This window comes from Panthera leo, chromosome B1 (genome assembly GCF_018350215.1).
Source record: "Panthera leo isolate Ple1 chromosome B1, P.leo_Ple1_pat1.1, whole genome shotgun sequence".
NCBI classification, from domain to species: domain Eukaryota; kingdom Metazoa; phylum Chordata; class Mammalia; order Carnivora; family Felidae; genus Panthera; species Panthera leo.
This window is the reverse complement of record NC_056682.1, coordinates 35,765,126-35,784,296: the sequence shown is the minus strand read 5'-3', so window position 1 is coordinate 35,784,296 and position 19,171 is coordinate 35,765,126. Positions and strand designations below refer to the sequence as shown.

The 19,171-nt window shown below is 52.1% G+C and overlaps 1 protein-coding gene and 1 long non-coding RNA gene across 13 annotated transcripts in view; one reads left to right on the top strand and one right to left on the bottom strand.

Moving 5' to 3' along the window:
* The window catches only part of DMTN (dematin actin binding protein), a 28,327-nt gene extending 12,673 nt beyond the window's left edge, over positions 1–15,654 (top strand). For 4 of the 12 annotated variants that reach the window (XM_042934644.1, XM_042934645.1, XM_042934647.1 and 1 more), the window contains exons 2-16: positions 3,614–3,819; positions 4,104–4,178; positions 4,548–4,703; positions 5,622–5,666; positions 5,997–6,096; positions 6,456–6,512; positions 6,743–6,895; positions 7,406–7,530; positions 8,147–8,252; positions 12,235–12,299; positions 12,468–12,516; positions 12,703–12,710; positions 12,889–12,954; positions 13,228–13,308; positions 13,473–15,654. In XM_042934644.1, coding sequence (XP_042790578.1) covers positions 3,802–3,819; positions 4,104–4,178; positions 4,548–4,703; positions 5,622–5,666; positions 5,997–6,096; positions 6,456–6,512; positions 6,743–6,895; positions 7,406–7,530; positions 8,147–8,252; positions 12,235–12,299; positions 12,468–12,516; positions 12,703–12,710; positions 12,889–12,954; positions 13,228–13,308; positions 13,473–13,586 — 1,218 coding nt within the window. In that variant the 5' untranslated portion in view covers positions 3,614–3,801 and the 3' untranslated portion in view covers positions 13,587–15,654. The remainder of the gene's footprint in view (positions 1–3,613; positions 3,820–4,103; positions 4,179–4,547; positions 4,704–5,621; positions 5,667–5,996; positions 6,097–6,455; positions 6,513–6,742; positions 6,896–7,405; positions 7,531–8,146; positions 8,253–12,234; positions 12,300–12,467; positions 12,517–12,702; positions 12,711–12,888; positions 12,955–13,227; positions 13,309–13,472) is intronic. The other 8 variants (XM_042934650.1, XM_042934648.1, XM_042934649.1 and 5 more) reach the window with 8 other exon arrangements.
* A 1,786-nt stretch (positions 15,655–17,440) lies between these two features.
* LOC122216882 lies at positions 17,441–19,114 on the bottom strand. Its single transcript, XR_006201167.1, has 2 exons — positions 18,850–19,114; positions 17,441–18,570 (listed from the first exon to the last, which is right to left on the bottom strand). It is a non-coding gene; the product is annotated as an uncharacterized LOC122216882 (long non-coding RNA).
* Positions 19,115–19,171: the final 57 nt, after the last annotated feature.

Sequence of the window (19,171 nt, the reverse complement as noted above, 5' to 3'; positions counted from 1 at the left end):
CCCACCATTTTTCTCCATATTTATTGCACTCTTACTGTGCACTAGATACACTCCGTGCCCCCAAGGAGCTGGCCATTCCGTTTCACCTCTCCCTTTCATGCCATCTGTGACTATTCTGGTCCCCTTGGTATTTCCCAGGATGCTGGTTTTAAACTTCTTTTCTCCTTTGACAACCTCATGTGCAAAGTACTGTCTGTAGTCAGATGGCTTCCAAATCTCTATTTCCAGCCTGCCCCTCCCTCAACCTCCTGTTCCTCCTGGATGTTCCCATGGGCTCATCGACTGCACCCACCTCGACCTCAAAAAGTGAACTCCATGCTTCCCCTTCTGTCTCTGAGGGCAGCCACCTCCCCCTCCCCCAGGGGTTCTCCAGATCAAGTCTGTTTTGCACACTGTGCCTCTAGGATCTCTCCCTTTTGCCTCCTTTCCATCATGGGCCACATACCCAAGTCAAGGCCCTCACAAGCCCCTGCCTGACTGCTGCCGTAGCTTCCAGGCTGGTCTCTGTCCACACTGCCCCTTCCTGTCCAGTTCGTCTTCCAGGCTGAAGCCACATTCAAAGCACTGCTTGGGTCTGTCACTTCTTTATTTGAAAAAAGTTTCTAAGCATTCTATGGCTCCTCTTGCCCACAAAATACAGTCTGAATCCCCTAGTCTGGGTTGGAGGCCTCCATAATCTGACCCCTGACCTCCTGCATCAAACATATTTCAACCTTATGAGCTCTATAATTTAGCCATATGTGCTGTTCCCTAGCCAGACCCAGTGCTGCTCCCCGTATCTCTACTTTTGCTCATGCTGCTTTATCTCTCAAGAATCCATTTCTTCGGTTTTTACATGAACTCAAACTGGGCATTCAAGGCCTACCTCGAATACCTCCTCTAAGGGATCTTTTTTATTATTCCTTTCTCAACACCCCAGCAGGAGTGATCCCTCCTCCTGTGACTTCTCATGGCTCCTTATATTATCTTATCTAGCACATGTAATTTTCTGCTTTGCGCGCAAGTTATCTACATACATGCCTCATTTCTGGAGGGGCAGCTTGGCTCCCCTGACTCATCTTTCTGTTCTCCATAAGGCTTATCACTGAGTGTTGTCTGTGGTTACTGAAGAATTAGGTACTCAGGAAGTATTTGATGAATGGATAAAGCAATATATGACTGGGTAGGTGGGTGGATGGATAGGTGGGTGGATGGATGGATGGATGGATGGATGGAAGGATGGGTAGATACATGGATGAATGAGTGTTTGGCTCTAAGGCTAAGCCAAGTATATAGTTAGTTTGACAACGGCTGCTAACACAGTAAAGATCAGAGAGGAGTGAAAAAGAACTAACAGCTCTTGAATACGTATTAGAGTTTACTCTGATCCTCAACGCCTAGTTAAAAGCATTACAAAGTGAGAGCTAAGAAGGCAAGAGAAGGATAAAGCTCTGGAATGGAGTCTTTCCATGGGAACCAAATACCTAGTGTGACTCTGATGGCCAGAGTCCTGTCTTAGACAAGCCTTGACTCTAGAATTTCAAAAAGACTTGAGAAATGTGGCAGATTTTAGTCTATCCCCACAATGCACCTGACATGGCACTAGGCAGGCACTTTGAATCATGCCAATGCTGAAGACACAGTCATTTTCAGCTCACGACTCTGGACAACTTTATAACCTGAGCCTCAGTTTTCTCATCTGTAAAATGGGTCTACCTTTGTTGTTGAGGGGGGATGAAACAAAATCATTCTTTTAAAGTCCTTATCAGAGGCACCTGGCTGGCTCAGTTGGTGGAGCATGCGACTCGACTCTTGATCTCAGGGTTGTAGGTTCAAGCCGCACACTGGGCATAGAGATTACTTAAAAATAAAATCTTAAAAAAAAAAAAAGTGCTTATCAAAGTACCTAACATGACCATTCAAAAAATGATATCTATTGTTATTGTTTTGTCCTCCAGAAGTTAGCACTCATTCTGGTTAGTGAAAAAACATTTTCTGGCATTAGGCAACATATAATCAAGGGCAAAGTTATTCAGGTTTCTTTTTCAGTCCCACTGGAATTCTGAGAAGCGTTATAAGAAGGCCTAGAATAGTAGGGGAGGCCTCCCAGAGGAACAGAACTTAGGATGGCCCCTGAAGGACTAGTGGGTTCTGGGAGACATGGAAGGGGACAGAGAATAGTGGAAAGGGCATGCGCAAAAGCAGGGACATGGGAGTGAGGGCTGCTTTTGCAGCAAGCAGGTGGTTTTGGTGGGGGAAAGAGGGTGAGCAGAAGAATGGCCTGATACAAAGTAACAGGTGATAAGATTGGGAGCACCAATGACCTCAGTCTTTCATTACCCCCTGTGGTAAAGAACAGCTACAGAAAAGACACAAAAGTTCATTAGCCCTTGGGGAAATAGAAATAATAATAGTTAATACTCCACATAGTAGAATTTATAATGTTTTAAGCATTTCACATTTTATAACTTATCTAATACACAGAGCCACCCCATGACATAGATACTATGACTGTCTTCCATTTTACAGATGAGAAATGTAAGTACAGAGAGAGTAAGTAACTTGCCCAAGGTCACACAGCTGCTGAGTAGCAGAGTCTACTCACCCCCAGGTACTCTGGTCCAGAGTTCATGCTGCCTCTTCCCTGTACCTTCTGTAGCCATCAACTCTCTGCACTCTAAGGCCCATGGCCACCATGGCTGGAAAGTCAGCCAGGCATTCACTGAGTGGTTATTATGTGTCTAGTACAGGCAGTGGGGGGATGGGAAGATTGCTAAGGGAATCAGGGATGAAGGGGAAGACATGGACTGTGGCCCCAGGGAACTCATAATCTACTGCAGCAGACAAGACCCAACTCCCCAGGAACAAAGAGGCAGCAGTGCCAGCTGGGATGCCTTCCTGCTGAAGCTAGGGGCCCTGCCTTGTAGAGAAGTAGCAATTCAGAGGACAGCCTCAGCACAGGCAGAAGGCTGTGCAGAGCTGGGATGTGGCCTCGACCCCAAAGGGGACTCTATCAAATGCCTGCAAGTGAGACTGCCTGCTGGACAGGGACAGGGACACCGAATGTGGTGTCCCTCCACACTCCCCTCCCTTTTTCCAGGAGGCCTCCCCCAGCCCATGACAGGGCCACTTCATGCCAAGTCAGTTTCACTGCATCTCCACCCAGTCTGTTCACCTGATAGGTTCAGTAGGTCCCTCAGTGTTAAACCTGCCTGGGATTTGAGACACAGGGGGCACAATGGACAATGGATTGAGTAGGGAGAAGGACAGGCGCCAGCACAGAGCCAGGGAGAGAGGCCACGGCCTTGGCCGAGAGGAGTGAGAACCAGGGCTTGAAACCGGACTGCAGCCCCAGGGCAGGGCAGGTGTGACTGAGCCGGAATGTGAGGCTGCACCGGAACGGGTGACCCCTGCAGTCATTTCCTTTCCGGCCAGAGAACAATGGCTCAAAAACAAGTGCAGTCCCTCCGCTTTTCCCGCTTTGCCGTCCACACGCGCGCTCGCTTGCTTACCCGGGGCTGAGCGAATGGAAAGCCTGAACCCTGAAGGGCGCTGGCTCCCTTCCGCCCTGCTCTCCAGAGCTCCCAGAGATCCGGGGCCCCACCGCCCTCCCTGGCACGTTCTTCCCTCCCAGGCCCGGCACTCGGTCACCAGCCGGGAGAGTCACTGAGGGATGAGGACGCCACAGCCCGGTGGAACGCACTTTCTGCTCTCGTGGCCCCGAGCGCGCAGCGCCCAGGAGCCGGGCAGAGCCTGACGCCCTGTCGTCAACCCTCGCGCACGGGGCTCTGCGGGTGACCGGACCGGCCAGCTCCCTGCTGCATGGAACGGCTGCAGAAGGTGCGCGGAAGCTGCCCCCCTCCCCGCCCCCCTCCACGTCCCGGCAGTGCGCGGCCTGGGCACCGGGTGGGGCCAGGCTTCCCCGCCGAGGGTCAGGTCGGGAGTCGACGGTGCCACCTGCTGGTTGCCTGCAGAGCCGCACCTCGGGGCCCCAGAGGCCTAGGGAAGCCCTCCCCTGCCCCAGCCCCACCCTCCTTCCCTCCCTCCGCCCGGAGGAGAGCCAGCCCGCACCCGGCCCTGGCACGCACGCTCATTCCCACCCGCCCGCCTTTCACTCTCCCCAGCAACCACTTACCTCCCCTGGGAGCGTCAGCTCCTCCCGAGGCTCCAGTGTTCCTGGCTCTCCCTCCAGCATCGTGGTGAGTACTTCTCGGCCACCAGCACCCCCAAGCTGGGACAGGGATGGGGTGGGGACACTGCTGGGCCACTTCACCCAGAGCCTCCCTGACGATGGTCCTGCCAGGGCTGGTGGGCAGAGAGAACCCAGAAATGCAGAGAAGGTTCTCCACACCCCCCTTCTCTGGTCTGGTCCTGCCTCATTGTACCCAAAATGCTAGGCAAAGGATTATCGTTTTGTAAGGTGACTCTCTAAACTCTTAAAATTAAAATAATAGAATTATTAACTTTTAAGAGTTGACATCTCAGCTGGCTGCCCATTTTCTTCCTAAGGCCAGTATTCTAGGTGAGGCTTTTGGCACATCTGTTCCATTCACACCATTTCCCTTCAGGCCAAGATGGACAATCAGGTGCTGGGCTACAAGGACTTGGCTGCCATCCCCAAGGACAAGGCCATCCTGGACATCGAGCGGCCTGACCTCATGATCTACGAGCCCCACTTTACCTATTCTCTCCTGGAACATGTGGAGCTTCCCAGAAGCCGGGAGGTGAGGGGTGGGAGGCTCCTCTTGGACAGGACTTGGGGGAAAGGGTTCCCCCAGCCACACCGGGTAGGAGGTGGAATCCCTCTGACGCTTCCTTTCCTGGTGGCCAGACTCCAAAACAAGAAAAGGAACTGTGGGCAGAAATCAACCAATGGTCAACCCAGTGTTTGTGGAGAGCAGGCAGAGACAGGCCGGAGGCTGGAGGATAACCTCCATGCAGAGAGTGGGGAGGCCATGTTTGAATGGCAGCCTCACAGAGCCGGTGGGGGGGGGGGGGTCATGGAGGAAAAGGGTGTGAGTGGACAGAAAAAGCAAATTTGCCAAAAGCCCTCAGGAGCACTGGACGAGAAGGCTGGAATTCCTAGCTGAGTGACCTGTGTGAAAGTATGGTTTCAGTTTCCCCTCCTGTAAATCGAGGCAATACATCTGCCCTCCCACCTCACCAGCTATTTAAGTATGAGAGAGAACTTGTGGCAGCTACTTCGTAAGCCGCGTTCCAGAAAGGGGTAGTGTCATGACTGAACTGTGGGCTGGGGGCAGGCTGGGGGCTACCCTGCTGGGAGCCCAGACCCCATCCTGGCTGCTTGTGGGTCTTGTCCCTTCCCCTGGGCGCTAGGCTCTGAGGACAGGGTCAGAGCCACCTTCAATTGGCCCTCAGAGCACAAGCACACTGCTCCAAGATCCATGGCTTCTTCGTACATCCAGAGAAAGAGAGGGCTCTGCCCAGGAGAGCACTAGGATGAAGAAGGATGGAGGGCCAGTTCTGGGAACTGGCAAGGACTGAGAGAGAAGAGGTGGCTCAGAAATTGGCCAGGCAAGGGTGCAGAGTTGGGCGGGGGATGAAGTGGCCCTTCCGGGGCTCTAGGGATGAGGATTTACCCCTACCCTTGTGGCTCTGACCAGCCTCCTCTCCATCCGCAGCGCTCACTGTCACCCAAATCCACATCCCCCCCACCATCCCCAGAGGTGAGTCTGCCCCACACCTGACACTTGCCCGGCTCCCCTCCCCCACACATATGCAGAGCCCATGGGATGACCTCATCCTGTTGCTGACCAGCTCTGTGTCCATCTGTCTGTCTGACCCAGGACCTCATTTAACCCTTTCTCCCTGGGTCAGACATCATCAGTAGGTCGAGTCCTTGGATACCCTTCCTCTGCCCTGGGGTTGGGGGCTTGTGGGCCGTTACGGTGGGGGGGACAGAGATGGTGGAGTCAGGTGAAGCAGTGTCTCTCTGGGTTGGAGAGGGTAGGGTGGGAGACCTGGGAGCTTCAGTGAACCACACTTCTGTTCTGCAGGTGTGGGCAGAGAGCCGGTCCCCTGGAACCATCTCTCAGGTTTCAGCCCCAAGAGCCACTGGGACCCCACGGACCAGCCTACCCCATTTCCACCATCCTGGTAAGCTTTACTGTCATTGTGGCTGCACCCTTTCCCTGGGACCTCTTTTTCCTGCAGGAACCCAAGCTTTTTACTGTCCGTCCCCACTCTCTGGGGTATATGCTCACTATGGAATTGGCTGGAACCCCTGATGGCAGGACCACAGACGGATGGTGCCTTCCCTCCCACCCAACTAGAAAAGTGGGAAAAGTCCCAATCCCCTGAGGGACAGCTGTAGGAACTCCAGTTCTGTCTTGGCTCTTGGCAGGAGCCCATGAATTTCCTGCCTTCTTCCATTCCATTTGTGCCTCCTCATTGGCCTGGTCTCACCGACCATCAGCATATCCTCCTTCTCATCTGCTCTTGCTCCCTGTCCACAGAGACAACCCGCCCAGATTCCAACATCTACAAGAAGCCACCTATCTACAAGCAGAGAGGTGAGGGTTCCCCTCACTGACCTGGGCTGCTTTGCGCCACCGGCTAGGGGACCGTGGGAGAATAGCTGTTCATAACAGCATATAACCTCTGCTCTGTATTCTTTGCTGTGTGTTGTGTTTACACCCATGGTCTCACAGGTGTGAAAGGGGACAGGAGAGGGAGTTAGGGGCTGGGCTAGGCCGAGGTGGCCTGGCAGGGGGTATGGGCTGACCCTGACCTTCACCTGCAGAGTCCATGGGAGGGAGCCCTCAGAGCAAGCACCTCATCGAGGACCTCATCATCGAGTCCTCCAAGTTCCCTGCAGCCCAGCCGCCTGACCCCAACCAGCCAGCCAAGATTGAAACCGACTATTGGCCATGCCCCCCGTCGCTGGCCGTCGTGGGTAGGACACTGTGTTGGAGAGGGGAAAGGGAGGCCTGGGATACTGCCTCCTGAGAGCCGCTGTTGAAGCTCCATGAACCCACCCTCTCCCCACGCCCACCCCACGTCCTTCATGGCCCTCTCAGCTCATCGCCCTTCCCTGTGGTCCAATGGCTCTTGGTGTGTGTGGCCCTGCTTGTTAGTCTTTCATTCACTTTCCTTTCATTTGGCCACTCAGCAGACATTTACCAGAAGTCTGCCTCCCAAGCTCTGTGACAGGAGCTCTGGGAAAGAGAAAGAGGAGCAAGACAAGGGCTTAGTCCCCTGTAAATTTAAGTCATGTGAGTGTGCATTGCCTACTCAGCTTTACCACAAGGCTAGAAAACGTTACCTTTATTTTATTTTTTTACAAAATAATTTGTAGTGTTCTCTTCAAGGTGCAGCCCAGTTGCCACACACAAAGCCAGCACCTGACAAATGCTTGTTGAGCGAATGGCTGATTGATGAGCCTACTTTTGCCTGTGTTCCCCAGAGACAGAATGGAGGAAGCGGAAGGCATCGAGGAGGGGCGCAGAGGAAGAGGAAGAGGAGGAAGATGACGACTCTGGGGAAGAGATGAAGGCTCTCAGGGAGCGTCAGAGAGAGGAACTCAGTAAGGTAGCATCTCACTACCCCCCAGACACCCTGCCTATATCTTCTTGGGGACAAAAGTTCTGGTTCACTAGCTGTTCTGTTCTGAATGGTGTCATGCCTGAAGAACATCCTTGTAGGAACACGAGGACCCCCCCTTCTTCCCAGGACTTCAGCTTGCTGCTACTGAATGGACACCAGGACCTCGTGCTGCTTTTGGGAAACACTAGTTAATTTAGGGTCAAAAGGAAAGAAAAGCGTGCCCCCTCACAGTGCTAGGCTTCAGTAGGCTAAGTTCCCAGGAAGAGGAGCAAGGAGAGAGCAGGCCACTGGTCTCCAGAGCAGGAGAAAGGGTGTTGGGGGTCCTGGAAAGGTCACTGACGGTGGCACGGACTTGTGCTCTGGGATGCAGAAGCCACTAGGATACAGTTACGATGAGCTGCGCTGATTCCTTGCTCTCCAGGGTGGCCAAACCCGGTGTGGCAGTGCATCAGACAGTGACAGGCCCCACAGGCTCCAGGGCACCACCGAGCCACTCGGAAACCAGTCCCTAGTCCTGCCTGCAGATACCCAGCTCTGAACCTTTTGGAGATGAGAAATGAGGGTAGAAGTCTTGGACCCATCTTCCTTTCTCCTTCTCCAGGTTACTTCCAACTTGGGAAAGATGATCTTGAAAGAAGAGATGGAAAAGTCATTGCCTATCCGGAGGAAAACTCGCTCTCTGCCTGACCGGACACCCTTTCATACCTGTGAGTGCCACGGGGTGGGGGGGCTCCGAATCACCTGGCCAGACCTTGAGGCCAGAATCGGAGTCTGAGTTTGTTTATCATATGCCCAGCTCTGTGCTCCTGCGGTGTAAGGGACAAAAGATCATGTCACTGGCTCAAGGCACTCGTGTTCTCCTTAGGGCAAGAATGCCAGTTGTGGAATAAGACTAAAGCAGAATTAGCAAATTTTGTTTAACTTATCAAACACTTATTGTGTGTTCAACATATGCTAGACATTGGGGATTGTAAAGAGTCAAAAATATAGTCCTGTCCTTCAGTAGCTCCTGGTCCATGGGGAAGCTGACATGAGAATTACGGTCAGTGCAGTTTGGGGAGGTGTTGTGGTGACATGAGAGGCACACAGTGAGTGCTTCGAGAGGATCGTGACTGGGCCTGGGGCTGGAGGGTCGGGGAGGAGGGTAACTAGGTCTTGAAGAGAAAGAGTGAGTGGGGGAGAAGGGCATTGTGGACACAGGACAGTGTGCGAGCAAAGGCAAGGAACAGGAAACATCCTGGCCACCTTACAGGGCCTGCAGGAGCCTGCAGTTACAGAGCCTAGAGTGTGCCTTGGGGTGGCAGGGATTAGCCAGAGAGACGGGGCGGGGGGGGGGAGGGTGGCCTGGGCTTTGGGTACTAAGCCCTCTAAATCACTGGAGTTTAGCCTGGACTTCCCTAGAGCAGGGCGGCTGCAGCAGAGGGAGGGAGAGCAGAAAGCCCAAGCTGCAGCAATGAGGCCTCTAAAAGCCTAGCCTCAGGAGCCACCCCGCATCACTCCTCTGCATCCTATTGGTCAGAGCAGCTCATGGGACAGCCTAGACTCAAGGGAGGGGAGAGGCATTCCACTGCCTGATGAAGGCAGTGGTACAGAGGCTCATGGGCTGGAAGAAAATGTGCAAGCCATCTTTGGAGACACTCTACACATTTCCCAATAGTCTGGATAAGGACTAAAACTGTACATAGGTTCAGAGGAGAGGCAGTGGGTTTGAGAAATATATAGGAGGTGGAATCAACTGGACTAAGTGGTTGACTGGCTGTGGGAAAGGAGAGCCGAGTCAGGGTCTTGGCTTGGGTGCTAGGTGGGGACATACCTGGAACTGATGTGATGAGGGAGGAAGGGGTTGGATGAAAGATGAAGGGACTGGTTTAGAACATGTTGGGCTTGAAGTACATGTAGGTGAAAGCCGGGTCTTACTGAGTTGGAAGCTTGAAGGGCAAGTTGAGTCTTCAGCTTGTATGTAGTGGTAAGACCCCCAGCAATGTCCAGCTGGAGGTCCCAGGAGGAGGCCCAGCCTCAGGATGTGGGAGGTGAGCCTTAAAAGGCCCCTTTCTCTGAGGGCTGGGGACTCGGGTCTGGGAGCAGGCCCCATGGGAAGTTGAGGTTGTCTGCTGAGCGGAAAGAGGGTGAGGCTGGGTGAGACTGGAAAGGTTAGGACCAGACGCTGCAGGGGAGGGGAACTGTTGCCAGTCTTTCGGACTGTAGTGATGATCATCCACGCAGTGTGGGCCTTATCTCTGTGGCCTGCAGGCAAGAGGAGCTGGCTGATCCAGGGTTAGAGTTTCATAAGGCAGGTGTCAAGGGATGAGGGGCTGGGTGAACTGCTGAGTGGTGGTGAAAGTGGTTATATACCCCGCCATGGGTCAAAGGTCCCAGGGGAAGCGGGGAGCAGGGGGATCAAGACACTGGAGGTCCCCATGAGACTGATGGACAGATGTGCTGGGAATGAGGCTGCAAGGAAGCCGCAAACAAGAAAGGTGCTGTGGCTGCAAAGTGGGATTCCCAGGCTTCAAATGTGCAGCAGTTGGGGACAAGACCTAGGGGGTGGCCATTTGGAAGGGCTGCCTGATGGGGCTGAGTTGAAGGCCACAGAGGGGGTGGGATTCAAGGAGCCGTAAGAGTCATATGTGCTTGGACATCCACAGGGTGACTGAAGGTCCCCAGGATGATATTTCAGTAGGATTGGGAAGAGTTACAGTAAGGCCTTTTTAGAGAATGTAGAATAGTGAAGGCGGGAAGAAAGAAACAGATAGAGAGATGTCCCAAAGGTTGGATTCAATCTTCATGTTCTACCAGAATTTGCTATTCAGTCAAAATTAGCTCTTTAACTTCCATTTTGGCCTTGCAGAGTTGAATGGCCAAATATCTACCACACCATCATGTTTGGCATCCCTGAACTCCTATGTGACCACTGATCACATGACTGCTTGACTGCTTACGTTACTGTCATAGCTAATCAGCTTCAACAGTTTCAGAATTGTGAACAGGCATGTCATTCTGACTTGATGGTAGTGTTGAAATGGTCACTTTCAAACGTAAATGAGCATTCTAAAAATAATTCCAAGTGAAAATCTTCTGATATGCTTTGTAGGTTGAAATTCTATCATTCATTTGAAATATAAATGTATACTTATCACAGAAATGAAATGCTTCAATAGTGAATGATCATTGTAGAAACAGATAATTTCCTATACAAAAGTAAGAAGTATTTAAAAAAATTTTTTTAACGGTTCTTTATTTTTGAGAGACAGAGACACAGAGCGTGAGCAGGGGAGGGGCATAGAGAGAGACAGAGAGAGGGAGACACAGAGTCCAAAGCAGGCTCCAGCCTCTGAGGTGTCAGCATAGAGCCTGATGGGAGCTTGAATTCACAAACTGTGAGGTCATGACCTGAGCCGAAGTCGGATGCTCAACCCACTGAGCCATCCAGGCGCCCCTTAAAAGAATGTTTTAAGAAGACAATTCCTTATAATTTTGAATCTGTCAAGGCTGAACCTTCAAACAAATTGTTTATCAGGGCACATGTCTGGCTCAGTCAGAGGAGCATGTGACTCTTTTTTTTTTTTTAATTTTTTTTTTTTTTCAATGTTTTTTATTTATTTTTTTTTTGGACAGAGAGAGACAGAGCATGAACGGGGGAGGGTCAGAGAGAGAGGGAGACACAGAATCGGAAACAGGCTCCAGGCTCCGAGCCATCAGCCCAGAGCCTGACGCGGGGCTCGAACTCACGGACAGCGAGATCGTGACCTGGCTGAAGTCGGACGCTTAACCGACTGCGCCACCCAGGCGCCCCAGCATGTGACTCTTAATACTGGGGTTGTGAGTTCAAGCCCCACATTGGGTGTAAAGATTACTTACATAAATAAATACATACACTTTAAAAAAATGTTAATCAAAATGATTGCCATAGATTGCCAATGATTTCTAGCATTTGGACATGAAAGAGTTTTGAGATCTGGGCAAACTAAGAATCTTAGGTACAAAGTTCTCTTTAGGAAAACCTGTTACTGAAAACCAACAATATGTAGAGATAGAACGCCTAATGATCCTATGAAATGTGTAAGTTCAAAGTGATATCTGATCTTGCACACGTGAAGTCCCTCTCTAGATATTTTTAAGTGATCTCTACACCCAGCATGGGGCTCGAACTCATGACCCTGAGGTTGAGAGTCGCATGCTCCACCCACTGAGGCGGCCAGGCGCCCCGCAAACATGGTGTATACGGACTTCTGTGCTAGTATACTGCTGCCACAGTCTAGCAGCTGATGGCGCTGAGGAAATGATCGTTTCTGTATGATAACGTCATACATCTGAAATGTGATTACTAGCATTGCTAATTGTAAATTATGATTCCGTCCGTCATTTTGATGAAATTTCAGATATATTTCTGTAGTCCAGAGTTTCATCTTATGACGGTGAGCCTCATCATCTGACTGTCACTGGCCAACTATCAGTTTTAACACTTGGGCATTTCGTCCAAATGTGTGTTTGTTTAGAGAGACAGCCCAGAGCTGCCAGCACAGTGCCGCTTGCTGAAGGTAATGGGCAAGAGCGAAAAGCCAACAGGGGCTCCCCGGGCCCCCCAGGTCTGCCCTTCACAGCCCTGCCTCTGGCAGGGGAGGCCAGGGAGGCAGCCCTCTCAGGAATGGCTGTCCAAAGGCACCGACCGGCCCTCTTGCTCTCTTCCAGCCCTGCATGCAGGAACATCAAAATCATCTTCTCTCCCCGCCTATGGCAGGACCACTCTGAGCCGGGTAAGGTCCCAGACCAGAGATCACCGCCTGCCAGGGAAGAGTGTGTCTTTGGGCACCTCTGAGGGACTGAGCTACTTGGGCATCCTGAGGGCACAGGAGACCCTTAAAGTGAGGGGGAACAGTGTGGAATCCTCCAGCTTCCTTCTGATCCCTTCATGTCCTTTCTAGCTACAGTCCACAGACTTCAGCCCCTCTGGGAGTGAGACTGGAAGCCCAGGTGAGAGGCAGGGCCATCCAATACCAGGCGAGCAGGGAAAGAAAGGGGCCTCAGCAGGCCCCAGGGCAGCTCCGTGTCTGTGATGTGGGCTGGGCTGTGACTGGAGGCTGGGGAGGCTGAGCTGGCAGGCTTGGAGGCCTGCTGACCTTTGAGCTACCTCCAGACAATGACTCTTCTCTCCCACAGGCCTGCAGGTGAGTGCCTCCTGGAGGGGAACACATGGAGCAGCAGAAGCCATGGATGAGTGACAGGCAGCATTGGGGGCGGGGGGTGTGGGGCCACAGAGGCCTGGTAAGGACTCGAGAAGCCCAGGGTAAGGCTGGGGAGGTCTCCCTGCCCCACTCTGGCTCACTGCGGCTTTGGTCTCCCCAGAACGGAGAGGGCCAGAGGGGGAGGATGGACCGGGGGAACTCCCTGCCCTGTGTGCTGGAGCAGAAGGTGAGGGGCAGGGGCAGAGTCAGGGGTGGTGGGCCGGGGACAGAACCATCTACAGTGGGGGTGGGCCAGCCAGCCGGGGGGAGAAGCCAGGGAAGTGAATGCACTAAGGGGTCGATGATGGGAGGGGCAGCAGGGAAGTTGGGGGACATGGCTGGCAAAAATGGCATGAGCCCTGAGGGCCCCTACAGGCTGATAAGGGGCCCAGGGAATTGAAGGGTTACACTGACAGGAAACTCTATGAGCCTAAGACTGCCCCTTCCCCTCCCTGCCCAGATCTATCCCTACGAAATGCTGGTGGTGACCAATAAGGGGAGAACCAAACTGCCTCCAGGTGTGGATCGGATGAGGCTTGAGGTATGCGGAGGAAATGTGTGGGGTGGGCTTAGGTGCCACTAATGGGGTGCCTTCCCCTGCCTGATGGGGAGAACCGGGGGCCTCTTTGAGTGCTCCCTTAGTCATTTGGCCAGCCCCACCCTGCGCCCCTGTTCCTAAGCTGCCTCTGCGTGTCCCCTCTACAGAGGCATCTGTCTGCGGAGGACTTCTCAAGAGTATTTTCCATGTCTCCTGAAGAGTTTAGCAAGCTGGCCCTGTGGAAGAGGAATGAACTCAAGAAAAAGGCCTCTCTCTTCTGACCACCCCTCCCACTCCTTGACTGACCCTGTCCCCTGCTGCTTCAGGGCTCTGGAGCTGGGGTCACTAGACCCCAAAGCATCATCCCTTGGGGGAGCAGGGAGGTGGGGCGGAGGTAGGGTTGGCTCCATTCCCCAGGTGAGGAGGAACCAAGACCTCTGTAGTGCTGGGGTTGTAGGACATGAACTTGCTTCCCCATAATGAGCTAGGGGGGGCCTCCTTCCCTCATCCCTGGTCCTCACTGCACAGGGCAAACCCAGTCTGGACTCCAGCACACACAGAGTTAATGTTTGTACCCTCTCCCCACCCCAACCCCACATGAAGGTCCCCACAAGAGAGTGAGGAGAAACGAGGCAGCATTAGTGGTCAGGCATGTTGGCTGCCTTGACCAAATGGGTGGGTAGGACCCTCGGACCTGCTAGGAGGCAGGTGAGGGTGGGAAGCATCCAGGCAGGCAGGGAGAGCCCCAGGATGCTGTGTGCACCCAAGCACGCCTCCTCACCTCACCTTGGACAGCTTCCCCTACACCTGGGCCTCTGGCTTCTCTGACTCTTAGCAGGAGCAGGCTTGAACTCAGCCTCTAACAAGGAGGCCACCCTGCCCTCCAGCTCACCTTGTCCTCTCCTTGTGACCCCTAAGCTTCAGAGCCTCTTGCTCCAGCCCTGTGGCTTCCCCAGAAGCCTTGGCTTAGAGTGGAGATGTTGCAGAACCTCAGCCCGCCGTCAGCCTGCAGGCAAAGTCCGCTAGACTTCTAGCACCCAGGTCCCGGGCAGAACCCAGGCCTTCAGGCTCCTTGGATGGGATCAAGAGGCCAGGCTGAGTGTCCTGGCTAGCAGGTCCCGTCCATTCCCACGCATCCCCCACCACGCTGTCTAAAGAATGTAATTTATTGGGGCACCTCCCCAGCTGCTTTCTCTCCTAACTCTCTGCCCTACTTTAATCACACTCCCAGCTTTTCTTCTCTACAGAAACATATGTGTATATAATTATATATATATTTTTGCCTGGGGCTGGGTTTGGTACCTGCCCAGACTCTGGCATCCCTTTCCACTGTGTGTGTGTGTGATAATGCTGTGGGAGGGGGACTCTGCTTGGAATTAAAAGGTTGCACTGGGCCCCCAAATCTATTTGTTCTTTCTGAGTCACCAGATCTGGGAAGGAGGGAGAGGTGACACCAGGATGAGGAAATCCATGGGAGTGAGGGTTCAAATGGGGAGTACGTAGGGTCGGAAGAGGTGGGGACAGCACACACACTGCCCTCAAAAGCAGGAGCTAGCATAGCAGGGTCCCGTCTGCCTCCTCTTCTGGGCTGTGTGATGGTGGTGTGGAGGAAGGGCAGAAAGTCACACTGTGGAGCCTGATATAGGAGCCAGCTGGGAGGAAAGCTTGTCTGTCCTCTGCTGAGGCCCTATATACTCACCTTGGCAGTCAAGCTCATCAACACCTGACGTGAATGCACCCTCTGGGGCCTAAGATACTCACCGTTCAATGGGGAGGCCAAACACACAGAGTTCAATGGTGTAGGAGTAGGCGGTGAGCTGACTTGTGAAGAGCAGGCGGGGAAAACCAATCAGTGGAGAAATGCTGGGTGAGATCTAGCGGACGGCTGGTTAAGTGGAGGCTGAGGGAGGAGGTGGGTCACATGGTCTTGGTTGACTTAGCAAGGCCTCCGGTGGCCAGGGAACCAGAGACAGGGAACCGGAGACAGTCTACCCTCCGGTAGACAGGGAACCGGAGTGTGGAGGTGGGTGGAGGAGGTGAAGATTGGAAGATCAGAGGACTTCAGGTGTGGATGCTTGAAGGGAGGGGCTGGGCTCACCTGGCCAGAACAGAACCCAGATGTGGGTGCATAAAGAGGTGCGCATTCAGAAGGACTAGGTGAGCTGGAGTATGAACCTAAGAGCTGGAACCTGATTCCAGTCTGCTACCCCTGAGACGAGTTTCTATCCCCTTTGGCTGAAACAAAAGCAAAGGGGATAAGAATCCCTCCAATGCAGACAATTATTTTAAGCTGTAGAAGCTCTCATACGTCTACAACATGGTTTTATCCTTTCAACAACCTGCAAGGTAACAGCATAGATCATTTTAATCCTTTTAGGCAATGAGAAAATTGTAGAAGAGTTCAGCCGAAGCCTGAAGGTACGTGTAAGTGAATGAGTGGAGAATGGAGACAGACATCCAGGTTTCATCACTGTTAACCCAGGACTTTCCCCAACGTAGTTCCCTCTCAAGGGGTAGCAAGGAGGGCCGACTAGGAGGCGTAGAGAGAATAGTCTCCAACGCCAGTACCCAGTTTTAGGTGTTCAACCAATGTTTGGAGGGCTTACCCTGTTCCAACATTAGAGATTCAGCAGTGACAAGGCCAGCATCCTCAGGGCCACGGAACTCCCAGGGTGTTGAGCATCAAGGGATGCTGAGGCAGTGTTTGATCACAGTTCACTGGGAGATGCTTTTGGTGGGGCAGACTGCATGCTAACACCTAAAGGATTTTAAGTTCCTGAGATTTGGAGACCTGAAGTGGAGGTGGGTCCCTAAAACAAAACCTTAGAAGAATCTCTCAGTGCCTCTTCCTGCAACACACACACACACACGTACGCAGGCACATGCACATGAACAGATACAAAATCTTCATGATTACTTAGTGGTTTGCAAAACTTTTTTCAAAAAGTGTATCTTGGGGGCACCTGGGTGGCTTAGTTAAGCGTCTGGCTTTGGCTCAGGTCATGGTATCACGGTTCGTGGGTTCGAGCTCTGCATCATGCTCTGCTGTCAGTGCAGAGCCTGCTTCGGATCCTCTTTTCCCCCTCTCTCTCTGCCCCTCCCCTGCTCACACTCTCTCAAAATTAAATAAAAACACTAAAAAAGTAAAAATTACATCTTATTATTAGTAATTGGAATACATTTATAAATAGAATTTTATAGTTAATTATAAAAATGAGTGAGAACAAAGAAGCTCTGATGAATAAAAATTTTTGAGATTTGTATATGACAGTTGCCCTTTTTTGTTGCATTTGGCTGTATAGTATCAGGAAAATCCTGATTCATACAGATAAGTAGTTACAAAATTGTGGTGGTTTAAAAATGCACACAAATCCATTCTCATTCCTCCCATCGAGTGGCAGTGTCCATGCCCCCTCTTCTTGAATCAGGGCTTAAGTGACTTGCACCTTTAAAACTATTCACCCTCCAATAGCCTTCCACCCTCATTTAAACTGACAGGAGGGAAGGCTTTATTCAAAGGTCTTCTCCCCAATGAACTAATCTGTCAGACTTTAACTACAGTTGACCCTTGAACAGCATGCAGGTTAGGGGTGCTGACTCCTCCGTGCAGTCGAAGATCCACATACAACTTCTTACTGCCCCCAAATCTAACTGCTAATAGCCTGTTGACCAGAAGGCTTACTAACATAAAACAGTTAATGAACACATGTTTTGTATGTTATAGGCACTATATACTGTATCCTCAGAGTAAAGTAAGCTAGAGAAAAGAAAATATTAAGAAAATCACAAGGGAGAGGAGTACTTGGCTGGCTTGGTCAAAAGAGCATGCAACTGTTGATCTTGGGATTGTGAGTTTTAGCCCCACATTGGGTGCAGAGATTACAAACACACACACACACCAAAAAAATAAGGGCACCTGGGTGGCTCAGTCAGTTAAGTGTCCGACTTCGGCTCAGGTCATGATCTCACGGTTCCTGAGTTGGAGCCCCACATTGGGTTCTGTGCTGACAGCTCAGAGCCTGGAGCCTGCTTTGGATAGTGTGTCTCCCTCTCTCTCTCTTCCTCTCCCCCACGTGTGCTCTCTCTCTCTCAAAAATAATAAACATTAAAACAAAAAACAAAAACACACATAAAAAACCTTTTAAATTTTTTTTTAAAAAGAAAAAATCTTAAGGATGAGAAATTACAGAGTGTTGCACTGTATCTAAAAAAATGCATGTATAAGCAGACCTGTACGGTTCAAACCCATGTTATTCAAGGGTCAACTGTACATCAGTGGGCTCCAACACTTTTGGCATATAACACATGTTTCCGCTAACATTTATTAGAAGTTCTAAGACAAAATTTTTAAAGTGAAGCCAAATGAAAGGTTATGAATTCCTGATGCACTTTCACTATATCCCAGAGTTTCTTGGGGAAAGCTGATTTAATCCATTCAGCTGCTTCCCTTACCTATGAGGAAGCTGGCCCAGAAAAACACAGTGCAGGACTGGACTCAGGTCTCCAGCTCTCCAGGTGGCCTCTCTGTACACAACAGGCTTGTTTCTTCCCTTTGTTCTTACACATTCTGTCCTGAAAGCTTCCTCTCGTTTCCCATAGGGCTCCTCACAGGGGCCCATTTGCAGATGGACTATTTTAAAAGGTCTCTTTTTCCCAAGCAGTTGTCAGAGAACTGAGATCCAAATGCCAGCTCTGGATGGGCTGGGCAGAACCCTGCCCCGCCCCCCCCCCCCCCCCCCCCCATCCCTCGTGACTTAGCCTGGACTCCAGGCTCCACTCCAGGGTACACAGCCATCTCTGGACAGGTCGTTGTCTCCTGGGCCTCAGCCTGACTGGTAAATGGAGCCCAAAAGGCAGGGCTAGTGCGGTGAAGCCCCAAGACCCCCTCCCCCCAGCTCTAGGTCCTACAGCTTTGTGATAGAGGCTACCCCTCACCCTCTCATCAGATGTCAGTGGTCAGCAGAAATACATTTTGAACAGATATCAGCCCTCTTCTCAGAAAGATCTTTCCATTCCTGAGGGTTGGAGGTGGAGGTGGTAGGGAAAATGGGCTTTAAACTGTCAAGAGTTGCTGCTCCAGACGTTCCAGGAAACCCTGCTCTTGTTGAGGGTTCTGCCTGTGTAATTCTTGGGCTCACCTTGCCCTGGTAGGGGGCGCCTCAACATGGAAGACCCATCTTCTGTTTCTTTCCTTGGTGCTGCTAGAAGGGCAACCGGGCCAGCTGTCGCTTCCTCTGCAGAACCTCTGCACCAGTGGTGTATCCACTTAAAGGAACAAGCAACAAGTGAAATTAATTTTAATCTAGTCCGTTTAACCCAATATATCTAATATATTACGATTTCAACAGGTAATCAACATCAAACATCATCAGTGAGCTATTTTACATTTTCTTTGTGTACTAAGTCTTAAGAATCCGAGGTGTACTTGACCTTCGGCACATCTCAATCAGGCCTAGCGCGTTTGTTTCAGGGCTCCACAGCCTCATGCGGCCAGTGGCTACTGTGTTGGGCAGAGGGCGGGGGCAGGGGCATCTAGAGACTTACAGGATCCACAGACGTTCTCAAGCCTCTCTTCCTCGGGAGGAAGAAACCTCCCGGTCCCACTCGCCCTTCTCGCTGCCATCTGGCTCCCCAGGGAGCCCTGGCAGCACTTGAAGGCGCCCCTCCGCTGCGACGCCGGGCTTCAGCGTCCCCCCTGGCTCTCCACGGGCGAAACACGTCGGCGCCCGGCCTCCTTCCCGACCACGCCGGGCCGGGCCGGGCCAGGCCGGGCCGGGGCCGGGGCGGTGGGCAGCGGTTGCCCCGGCGGGCCGAGGCGGGGCGGGCCAGGCAGGGCCCCGCCTCCTCGCCGCGCCTCCCGGGCCGC